The sequence below is a fragment of the Centruroides vittatus genome, unplaced genomic scaffold (genome assembly GCF_030686945.1).
Source record: "Centruroides vittatus isolate TY-2023 unplaced genomic scaffold, ASM3068694v2 contig_900, whole genome shotgun sequence".
Lineage (NCBI taxonomy): Eukaryota > Metazoa > Arthropoda > Arachnida > Scorpiones > Buthidae > Centruroides > Centruroides vittatus.
The window spans coordinates 503,178-516,201 of NW_027122591.1; the positions used below are offsets into that span (position 1 = coordinate 503,178).

The 13,024-nt window shown below is 27.2% G+C and overlaps 1 protein-coding gene across 1 annotated transcript in view; it reads right to left on the bottom strand.

Annotated features, from left to right (window-relative positions):
* The window catches only part of LOC136984087 (nose resistant to fluoxetine protein 6-like), a 39,109-nt gene that overhangs the window by 3,428 nt on the left and 22,657 nt on the right, over nt 1-13,024 (bottom strand). Inside the window, exons 9-13 of the mRNA XM_067281013.1 lie at nt 9,507-9,675; nt 9,094-9,179; nt 5,967-6,089; nt 1,714-1,834; nt 46-232 (exon numbers count right to left, since the gene is read on the bottom strand). Coding sequence (XP_067137114.1) covers nt 46-232; nt 1,714-1,834; nt 5,967-6,089; nt 9,094-9,179; nt 9,507-9,675 — 686 coding nt within the window. The remainder of the gene's footprint in view (nt 1-45; nt 233-1,713; nt 1,835-5,966; nt 6,090-9,093; nt 9,180-9,506; nt 9,676-13,024) is intronic.

The following is a 13,024-nucleotide window of genomic DNA, read 5'->3' on the forward strand; positions in this document are numbered from 1 at the left end:
TAATTATTTAAGAATTACATTAATTAATGTAATTTATATTCATACCTCCGTATCCGTAATAACATACAAATACTATCCAACCAATTCCAATACAAAATGCTAATCTATGTGTGGCTGCAAAGATACTCGATAGGAGAACTTCAGGAAGATCCCCCCTATTCCAAGGATCGATTCCAAACAATATACTACTCCAAAGACCTGTTGAAATGGTCCACCCTAAGATCTGCACCGGCTAAAAATAATCGTTTATTATTAGTTTTACTAGTTTATTGTAAATTATATAAATGTTTCTAAACATAATTTAAACAGGAATTATTGAAAGAATAATAGCTATTTTATGTATATAGAATTTTTTTTTTTTTTAAATTAATGTCCTAATTTATATTCAGCACACAGAATGCTTTCACTTCCTTGTATTATCCGGTTCTTATAATGCATTACTGTGTTGTACACATCCCGAAAACAGATATAGATTTTGTTCTTTGTCTATAATTAAATTAATAAATAACGTATGAAGAGATAAAATATTTAGTCCATTGTTATAAAAATCAGGTTTTATTTAGGGTTTATTTTATGTAAACATCGGAGAAACACTCGACCCTTTTTTCGTAATATATGTAAATGTGACGATGCCACGATGTACCAATCTAATCAATTTTTATATAAATTTAGATTATAATTACGCACATTTTATATAATCCAAACTCACGAATAAGTTATATAATGTAAATTTCGTGCTATTTTTAGATTTACAATAATAATATACGAGATTTTCATCAAGAAATAACTCTATTTTCAGAGTGAATTTAGATAGGAGTTTCTAAAATTGTCTGATAGAACGATACGAAGCGTTGATAAGCCGGAAGTCGTTACTGTAACAGCACTTCTCTAGATGGAACTACGAAGCACGCACCAAATTAGGAAATGTGTCAGTAGGTTAATAAAATATTTTACATTATTCTCTACGTTTATAATTTCTTTGAATGCTTTTAAATATAAATCTCGCTTGTTTAAAACAATTGAAGAACTGGCTTCTTCTTTTTTTTTTTCGAATAAATTCATAATTATTCCTAACAGGATAGGGAAAAAATAGATTCTACAACAGTCCCAATTTAAGATTCTTAATAAATTTAGTTACTCCAGGATATTTTATAGTATAATAAATTAATTTATACAGTAAAAAATGAGCGCATAATATCTAAAATTAAACAGAAGAGGAATCATACTTCTTATACTAGATTCTCTTCCTCAATTAGACATAAACTACAATAATATCGAAAAAGGATTAAATTATAATGGTTTATTTGAAAAATAAAATGGAAAATAAACAGAAATTATACTATATATATATATATATATATATATATGCAAATCTTGGGAGTCTTCACAATTCATCCTTTTCATACTTCAGGAACAGGAAGTAATATAGTAGAGTCGACCTTCTTTTGTAGGCGCATCCCTTACCTAAATATCCGAATTGCTAAAACTTACATCCTACTTTTCATTATCATACAAGCGATGAATTTTAAATTATCTCAATGCAACTAAATGGAAATTTTACATATTTAAACAGTAGAAAACAAGGCCAACATCCCTCGGTTCCTGTGGTATGAAAAGGACGAATTGTAGACTCAAAAGGTTTGTATTTTTACTCCTTATTACGAATATTTTAAATAAATATTTATTAATATATTTTCGTATAATAATACTTACTATAGATAGTTTTACTTCGGGTTTATTAACGAAAAGATAACCCAAGGCTAATCCAGCGCAATAACAGGCAATGTGATCGTGTGGTAAATGATAAATAATATCCATGTAATTATATATTTTCCTATAGAAAGAAAAACACAATGTTTAAAATAACTTTTTCAATCTTGTATCTATTATTAATTTATACAGTATTAGCAGGTATAAGACTTAATAACTGAACAGTTATTTAAAGAAATTGTGGCCTACTTATTTTGTTTAACGTTCAATCAAAGTAAAAAAAAGTTATCGGTAAATAACTAATTATAAAATTAACCGGAATATTATATAAAAAGTTACTTTTATTCCCATTTGTGGCCGGTGAATAAACACTAGTCGTGTGAATACGTCATTCATGTATTACAATGCCCTTACCTATCAATCCATGAATCCATTTTATTTTGTAATTATTTAAATTTAAAATTAACGAATAAATCTTTTCACTAATAAATCAAATTTCTCAACTTTTTATAACTATTAATTTTGTCTGTTGACCCGTATTTCAGACGAATTGTGCCTTTAAAGAGTCTTAAAATCCTTTTTATTCTACCTTGATGTAAACAAAAGGACATTCACAATCGAACATCTATGATCTAGACCAATGATAAAGTAATTATTTTTGTCGAGATCAAGGGTGTTTATTTTTTAAAATGCATTCTTTAATATTTAACATATACATCTACATTAATTTTTGGTAATAACTGTTAAATAATCTAGATCAAGGGAAATTTAAGGCCACCGAAGAAAAATGAACTAGATAAAAATTATAAATGATTTTATTCTTCATTCGCTCTTGCTCTAAACTTAGTTGCTCTACCAAAAATTAGGGAGAATTCTATAAAAGGGTAAAGTTATCTATAGTTTAATTTTTTACTTTATAGAGGTATTTAAGGGGCGAAAGTTTAATTATGAAGTCCCTAAGCATTGCCTAGGGCCCCAGTAACAGAAGGCCCGAAATCAATCTTTTATAAGAAAATATTTCCCAATAGAAAAATGTCTGAAGTCAACACTGTACATGGGGCCCCTAATTCGCCTGGGCCACACGAATCTCTAACGCGCCATTACTTATAGTTATATTTGATGTATTTTCTACTGTATTAGTTAAAATTTATAATAATCTAATGGCATTTAAACATTAATTTAATAAGAAAATTGGACTGTAAGTCGACTCAAACATACTTTATTGTTTGCTAAATCTATATATTAAACTTACATTATAAATATCTACAAAATATAGTATTGTAAGGAAAACGAATTCTTTTTATAGCCTTCAAAATATTAATATATACTGTAAATATATCAACTAGTTTATGAAATTCTATAATGCATTCTAATCCGAACTACACAATTAAATTTATAGCATGTAATCTCAGGAAGAAGATGAATATCAACACCAATAATTATCTATAAAAGATCATTATATAATAGTCACTAGATAAGAGAATAATGAGTTGTTGAGATGGGAGTTTCCCTGTTATTGCTTCCATTACGTAATAATTTAATTATGGTAAAGGATTTAATAAGAATAAAGAAATTAATTTTTGTTTTATTTTCTTCCTTAATTTGTAATTAAGAGCAGACACTTATACAGAATGTTTAAAAGGGTAAGATTTTACATAGCTTAGTTTATTAATTTTTACAAACAGTACAATAGACTAAGGAGGAACTGAACAGATACAAAATAAATATAAGTTACAGGTTAATAATACAATATATTACACAAAAAGTATCTTCAAATATGCCACTAAACGACAAAATAAGCTCTTTTTTTTCTACAGATATTGGGCTTGATTTTTTAAATCTGTTATTGATATAAGCCTGTTGTAATCGATTTAATATTATGAAAAATATAGATCTATTTTGATGACTATTTTTATAAAATTTGTTGTTTTAATTTTAGCTTTAATTTCATTTACAAACAAATAAACTTTAATTGAGGCAAGGTTATTTATTATACTGCCGGCTCTTACATTGCATTTCGATGCCAAGAAGAGATAGGAATCAAGGTTAATTCAATTCGTCTACGGTCAGAGAATAATTAAGTTTCTTGATGACGTTAAAGCAGTTTTATTTGATTAAATTTAAGTCATTCGAATATGATATAAACATTATACGAGTTATTAATTTATAAATTTAAATTAGATTTATTGCATTTTAACATTAACTAGAAAGTTTAAGGAGGGGACATAAAAAAGCACTCAGATTTAATTGTTTACTTGTATTGCTGATGCAGAACCTGTATATTTCCTTATGTAACATGTATTTAGAATGCTTGACCACAGCTTCAGTATTTGCTGAGACTATTAACGATGAAAATTTTAATGTTGAATAGTTTATGATTCAAAATTCAACTAAACCAACAGTAATTTGATACACTCTCTTTGTTATTTTATTACATATTAATCTCATTTTATTGTACTGTTCTTAAATAAATTCATTTGAAGCTTGTTTGGTGAATATAATTGTAAGTAGAAATGGCAAACTGAATTGTTGAATTATTTCTTTATACTTCTTGATGTAGATACAGTACATTTAAGTTTAATAGATAGTTCATTTACTGTATATAGTGTAATTATAGTATACAGAAAAATTATATACTGTTTTGGCTTGCTTGTTTTACAAGAAAAGCCTTCAAAAAATTAAATTGTACCCTACGAACTGCAAGATATTTTTATCTATTGAATAGAAAATAATATTTCAATATTCTAGAATCAGATATAATTTGTGATGTACAGTACAATCATTTGATTCATAAAATACTTTATTTATTTCTATTTAAAATTTTCCTGATTTGAAATTTAAATTAATGAACTTCGAAGAACAGAAATAGAAGTTCTACAAGATAATTACGCAGATCTATAACAATTTTGCTGTTGTATAATAACCTGATTATTTGTAATTTATTTCATTTTCTATAATATATTCTTATGTAGAATTGATTGCTAACATAAATTAGCAATAAATTATACGTAAGAATATATTATAAAATGTTGAAAACAATTACAATTAATCAGGTTTGTAAAATAACAGAACGAATTAATTATAGTCTCTAAGAGTAAGAATTATTTGCGAACAATACAGGCAAGTGTGCAGAATTTTTGAAAAGGGAAAGTTTAAAAATATATTATTTTCATTCATAATGTAGCTTATTGAGTAACTCAATAATATTTTGCACCCCTTTCAGTTCCTCCTGTTTAATTTTAACTGAATTTTTCAATTCTTTTCATATTTTTATGAAGTCCCCTCACCTTAAACAATGTAACCTGAATACAGATAAAGCTAAAGAGAATCCCTAAATGTTAAAAGTAATTGCCACTATCTTAATTGATGCTATAACTTTTTGATGTGGATTTAATTTAATTTTATTGTTTGTTCTTCTTCACGTCTTTAGTGAGTTGACATACCAGTTATACTGTCAATACAAAGACTTTAGTATTCTTAGAAAGGCTTTTGTCATGTTTTTTTTTTAATCGTATCAAATTGTCTTTTGCATCACATTTAATTAAATGCGAAATTTGTTATATGCAATCAAAAAATGCATTTTTACAAATATTTTCTATTGTTGCAACGAAAAAGAGTTTCTTGCAATTATTTCTCAATATTTCAAAATAATTATTAATTAATATTTATAATTTTTTAATCATTTTATTTATAAAATGTTTATATCTTTATCTATAAATTTTATTGTTTATACCATTGGTATGAATTGGATAATTAAGTTTTGTATATTCGTATAGGATAAATAGGCCGAAGTTAATTGACGTAATGCAAATTGCTGATAACAGATGGCGGGAGCATACATCGGAAGAAAAATTAAGTTGCTCAACTTTCCTGGCAACGTTTAAAATTTTGGTGGTGGCGACATCTGTTATCATATTTTATTATAAAAATATTTTTTATATTTTTAACTATTACAAAATGGTATAAAGCTTAATTTTCAGGGTAGGGACGAGTTTCATAAAAAATTGTAAATGCTAATAACGAGTAAAATCGGCATTAAGTCAGACCCTGATGGAGATACACACGAACCCCGTTATCTCTCTATCGCCTCGACCTTAATTCACCAAAATTTAACAGCATCAATTCCCCTAATAAACAAATCTTCCAGCAAAATTTCAGAAATTTTCGACGAAAAGTACAGGAGTTATTAAGCTTCAAATAGGGTAAATAAAATCGTGTTTAAAAAAAATAATAATAATAATTAAAGTTGTACTCACGTAAAATCGAAATTTGACAACAGAAGAGTAGCATTATAATCGTTAAAATAAGTAATAAATCCAACAGAGATCATTCCAGCCAAAGATATGACAACGCCTGTTAATATCGCCCAATGTTTGGCTCTAAATACATAAAAAATAAAAGTAAATTTAAAAAAAAAATAATAATAATAAAATTAAAGAATTTTAATTTATATACAACGCATTTATCTATAATTAATTAATTCAAATATTTTTATAAGTCATATGTTGTGAGATACATGAAAAATACAGTCGAACCTCCGTTTTTTATATTCCCATCAGCGGCCACTGATTTAAAGATTCGACTGTATTTTTTATCACAAAGATAATTAAATATTCAATTAAAATTTAAAAAATTGAAATTACTATATACATTATATTCCAAATTTATATTAAATATTATTAGAATTCAAATTACAAGCAATATTTAATAAATTTTAAGCTTTAAAGACGTTGTTTTCGATTATATTCACACAATACAACTTAATATATTGTGTATACGTATAATGGAATATTTACAAAAAAGAAAGTTTACGTCAAATATCTTAATTAAGACGGGAATAAAAATATATACAAGAATAAATTTTAAATTTAATTATAATAAATTTGCATTATTTCCTCTAATTTTTCAGTACGATGCGAATGAAAACAATGTTTAAATTAATTAATGTTATAATTAAATTTCTGGTAATGGTCACTGACGGAAACATTAAAAAAAAAAAAAAAAAATTGCTGTTATTTAGAGGTTTGACTGTATTATAATTTAAAATAGAAAATCGACATTATTTTAATTTCTTGCTACGAGATGTCGCTATTATCTACAGTGTTCTAGTGTTCCTATAACTAGATGTGTGACGTCATTGCTTTGAAGCAGTCCTTTAGTGTTAAGGTGGTGATTGTATAGAGGTTTGATTGTATCGCATTCAGAAGATAAATGATAAATGTATAAGAGGAAACGTGAGGAAAGGAAAAATGCCGGAAAGAAATCCATTGCAGAACTTCAAGTAGTTAGAAAGAGAAATAAAAAGTTATAAATTTGATAAAGAAATTGATAGTATTAGACAGCAAGCAAACGGGTTCGACCGGACTGTTAAGGATATTATAGAAGTAATGTTTAATTTTTCAAGAAAATGCAAGCAAGACTGCTATACATGGTAACATGAAAAGACTTGAACCATAATGAAAAGGTGAGAGCAGAATACAAGCCAAAGGAGTAAAATTCTTGAATAAAACGAAACAAAAATGGGGGGATTAGGAATGAAGATGGAGAAACTTAATACGAAATTTAGGTAGTTGAGTACGTTAAAAGTTCAAAGGTCATTGGTAAACAGTTATAAGAGAATTAGACCATGAAAGAGGAGATGAGAGAGAAAAATATGAATATGCCAAGTGTAAATTAGGTTTATTGTGAAGGATAATATAATGATAGGAAGAAACGAACGTTTGTAATCTATGGTTCGACCCGAGATACGTTCGGATAAGGAAGAAAAAAGAGAAAAAATTCTATTGATTTAAGAAGAAAAAGTAAATGTATGCATTATCATTATATCAAGTAAAACCGTACAAAAATAAGAATTAACTAGAAATTTTTGATAGTTGATAAATTTTATTGAATGACATCTAACCTTGAAATTTCCGTTCATGTAGAAGATGAAATGTATCATTAACAATAACAATTCATGCTAAGATAACATATTATTTCCGAATTGGCTTGCGTACATGAGAATATATATATATATATATATAACTTGTAAGTCGACTATAAAACATAAAATTTCCCATTTTCTTACAATCAAAACACGCAGTTTCTAAATTACTTTGGCTTTACGCAATTTATCGAATTTTCTTAAAAAATAGATAAAATCAAATTTCTTATTTATTCCTCCAATATCTGCAAATTAATTACATAAAAGATTTCGGTTTTTATACTTAAATTTTTAAATTAATAATTTTATTATAGTTTCTAAATGAAATAAAAACTTGAACAGTTTTCTGTGAAATCACATTGAAAACTCGTTTCAATTAAATAATTTTTATATTGTTTTGATTGTTAAATTTTCAGAACCGATACATCCGCGTATTGTTTACACTTTTGTCCTTTAATTAGCATTTACAAATGAAGGAGACCTTGATTGATCAATGCACGAAATGTAGCAGAATCGATCAGTTCTGTGTTTAAGGATCTTTGCTAAAAACAGTTATAAAACAGGAATAAAAAACTTCAAGGACAAATTTTTAAAATATATAAATTATATTCCAAAAAGTATTTTGATTTTTATAAATAATTACCTACAGTATAACATAAATCAAAGTCATGAAATACTATTGCATGACTTTCATTTAAATCGTTTCATTCTTTATACACGTACTAGCTTAAAGGTATTGCGGCAATACCCCTAGGCTAGTACTATACTTGTATATGTATGGATAATAATAGGAAAATATTAAAATTCTTTATTAGTTTTCAAGTATTTTAAAAGTTTTATTGTAAATGTTAATAAAACCATGTTTTCCAATCGGATAGACGAAGCGATTAAGTCCTTAATCTACTCTTTTGGGGAATCCGGAATCAAAACCGGGCGAACAATCCCGGGAAGTTTTCGGGGATGGTCTATCCCAGCTCCATTCATGATGGGCACGGAATAAAGGCCCTTATATTGTCCTCCTGGAGGACAGAGTTGCAATTGAAATATGAAAATTCTGCCATGAATTCTTAATTAATGGTAAAACGTAAAAAACGTTGCCATTGAGCTTGATTCAGGAATGATTGTTCTTAAAAAAAAAAGCATAAAATACCAGAAAAATTTGAAGGTGTTTTAAGATAATAAAAATGTGAAGGATAAACAGAATCCTGCACGCAATGCGGATATGCAAAAAACTCGAATCTTGATTCAAGAAATACACATTTTCAAACTTGTCCTTATTACTTTACCTTAGGGTCATCGATGATTCGAGTTAGATGACCCTAAAAAATTAATAACTTTTAAATGCAAATTTGTTCAGCTTTCAAGGTATTTTAAAATCCTGGTTTACACTGTAATATTTATACGCGTTACTTGATTTAAAATTATAATTTTTAATAAGAATAAAATACATTTAATCTTACCTCCAGACTATCAGAAGAGAAAGGATTATCAATGCGAAACTGTATAATTGCATATCGTTAGCCACATACCAACTGTTGTGGAGGCACTATATTAAGGAATTTCATCAAATTTATAATATAATAGAAAATTGCATATTATAATCTTATAGATCTAAGCATTATTTAGATCAGTGGCACGTTATAGATTCATGGGGCACGGCGAATTTGAATTAGGGGTCGTCATATTCAGTGTTGACTTCAGACATTTTTCTTCGGGGGAATTTTTTGGGGAATATTTTCTTATAAAAGATTGATTTGGGGGTCCTCTGTTAGTGGGTTCCTTTTTACTCATAGGATAACGCGCCGCTGATCTTGACATGATTTCAACTCAATTATTATTATTATTATTTTTTTAATTAAAAAAATCAAATTACCATATTATTAGCACTGACAATGAAATTATTTATAAAAAGTAAATTTTTCCACCAATGTTCTCTGCAAAGTTGTGCATCTTTCTTGACAGTTTGATTCCAGAGAGGACCAGATCCAGCGTTTGGAAGAACGATAATGCAAGCCATCAGAAATAAATAAGTTGGGATTATCCTGCAAAAAATGATGATTTAAAGTCAAGTTTTAGGTTTAAAATTACACATAAAAATTAATTTTTTATGATAATTTTAATGTTAAAATACGCAGGGATTTAAATAATTCCGAATAAACAGCATTGAAAAAAATTTTATGAAGTGGTAAAGGTTATTTATATGATAATGTATTCGTTAGTCTTTACGTTATATGAATTTAAATCAAGTTTGAATGAAGACTTTCTTGATCATCTCCTGTAATAAGCGCTTCGTGGAAATTGATTTGAATTATTTCTATTATTATAGAGAATGCTTAGAATTTAATCAAGAAAAATAATTGAATTTGAAGGATTACTTTTCAAGTTACACTACTTTTTCCTTATTCTATTTCAATTATTTCCGGGTGTCGATTCTGGATTTGCATTTATTTAATATACGGAAATATTATACATAATATATATATATATATATATATGTATTAATTGTAATAAATTTTGTTTTGTATTATTCTAAGATTTAAAAGCTAATAGAATTACAGATCAATACAATAGTGAATACTTTAAAATAGGAATTAAAATAAAGTAAAAACCTGAGTTAGATAAATAATTTTGCATGAGGTACGTTGACAATATAAACTGCTATTGTTTCCTTTTGTTTTTCAAAAAATAAAATATATATTGAACTTTGAGAGAATAAGAATAATAATAGTTTTATTTTCGAATAAATAACGCTATTTTCTGGAACGTTAATAGACCATAGAATACCAAGCCAAGTTAGATTTTTAGATGAGTCTATATGTACTGGTATGCTGATGAATGATTGAGGGAGTATTTACATGATACACTATACGAAGAAAAGCAAAGACTAACTCAAACTTAGTATTGTCTCCAAGAAATTTGTTCTGGGAATCATTATCATCTGGAAATTCTTGTAAAAGTGATATACTTTGGCTGTACATTAGGGACTAGGAATATGTGTCGATCTACGAGAAGTATTACAAGTAAAGCAGGTTGATTGTGCTTCTGTGTGTTAGTTTTGCATGGACTATTCTTAGTCAAGTCATTAGTACCTTTTCTTTCTTTCCAATTAATTGGATTTTGAAATAATGCGCATTACTTACAATAGGTTTGATCTGGTAAGGTTGTTATTTCTGTTGTTCCAAGTGTCTCTTATATGTGGTAGGTATGTGTTTATACAATTGTAAAAATGTTTAGAGTAGAGCTGGAATGTATTTGCATTAGCTAAGTTAATCTGCGTAAAGTTTTTCACTTTTTTTTTTTTAATTTTCTTACATTCCTACATTTTGGTCTAGTTGCTAAAGTACTGCATGAAATTGGGCAATGGTCGAGTGGTCTTCTATATTTTCTTTCAGGAGTACTTTCAATACACTAAATAAATTTGTATTTAAAACTATTTATTAATGATTATATTTTTTTATATCGTTGAAAACCACGTAAATTGCGAACATTTCTGTTGTAAAAACTATCATTTGCTGGTAACTGCATTGCTTTCCAAGGAGTGCAAACACGTGAGAATACAGCTTATTGCTTTGGAGCCATTCGTAAACACAGATAAACTGTGTTTATATTATTTATATTATAATAAATTCTCTTATCCTCAATGAAAAAGAAATAATTTTAATCATTTTAAACTTGTCAATTTTTACGGTTTTAACAAAAATACTTTGATTATACAGTGTATATGAGTGTTTATAGTATATATACACAGTACAATGTACTGTGTATTTGCGTATACATTATATATATATATTGATTGTACACACATACCCTGTACATGACTGTGTGAATGTATGTAAATATATATCAAGTTTTCTCTATTTTTTTATGCATATATATATATATATATATATAATTTGTAAATAAAAATATACTGAATTTATTAATAAAGCTGCAATATCATTATCAAATAGTAGGAAGGTTTTTTTTATGGAAAATTGGCCTCTAGTAAGGTGTTAGACACACGAAGAAAACCCGGAACAAACAAATTATATCGACTCGAACATTGTTGGGTTCCAAATGTTTTCAATAATATAGTAATTTCGATTATAAAACGAGGTTTACGAGTGCTTAAAATTCACGGAAACAGCAAGATTAATCACTCGTGGCAGTGTGTCAATGCTTATTACAATAATATTTAAGGAGGTAACGCTAATTTTATTACTAATTCATTAATTAAAATCGTATAAGAATGATACCTTTAAAATGTAATACATAAAGTCAAAAACTTTTTACACGTGGAAATTTGTTCTTAATCACAACCTTACAATGTAAAATATTTGGCAGTTTGGCATTATTTAGAAATTAAACATAGTTTAAATAAAAATTAATAAAAGAAAGTTAAACTCTCTCTTTCTAATATCAATTCTCAATAAATGAGAAAGTTGAATTGTTTTAGAATTTTATCAATATTATGATAAAACATTGAAATATGAAATATTGAATATTCTATCTTGTTATATGCCATTAATGTATTCAATATAATAGAATTTAAATTACTGGTATAATATAAAATGTAATTATACAATACAGATAAGAGATAAAATCAGTAATTTTGTTCAGGAAAAAAAAAAAACAATTATTGACGTTATATTTAATTTAACTACTCTTTGATTAATGAAATATACATTTTTTTTTCCATTTAAGGAAATGAACTTTGCAATTCACTGGAATAATTATTTATAGATCAATACGTGGGCTACGATACGATATAGTTACGCTGCGTTACAGGTAGTGTAACGCAGCGTAACTATATCGTATATACACATTCTGTAACGCACATACTCACCCCCGAAATTATGTAACAATATCCACAATCAGCATGTTTAATTGTAGTAAGGAATAATGGGCACTGAGCCCAATAGCGAACTGTACATAATGCACAATTAATGAACATTATTTCATTAATTACACGTGTAATGTACAATACAGTGGCATAAACTGTACAGTTCGCTAAGCAACACTTCAGAAAGAGAACTGAATTATTTTTTTACCCAAGGGTTGAGACTCTAGCATTATGTAACATATTTTAAACACCACACCCCTTTGTGACTCATCGTAACGATTACCTGCATAACTATTCACTCACATATGCGTTAGGTAATTTATTGACAGCACGTATGTCCTATTACGGCATATACATGTTCTAAAATACTTACTTTTATACTTAAGTTATGAAAAGTCTTCATTGTATTGGTCGAATAGAATTAATAAATATTTAGTGGAATTAAAGTTTAATTAGTTCACCCTTTTAGTAGAATAATTGGGTATAATAAAAATATAATATTTTATTTAATAATTAGAGTAGATCCCTATAGAAGGGAAGGTTACAGAGTTTAACAGAACTTGAAAAAC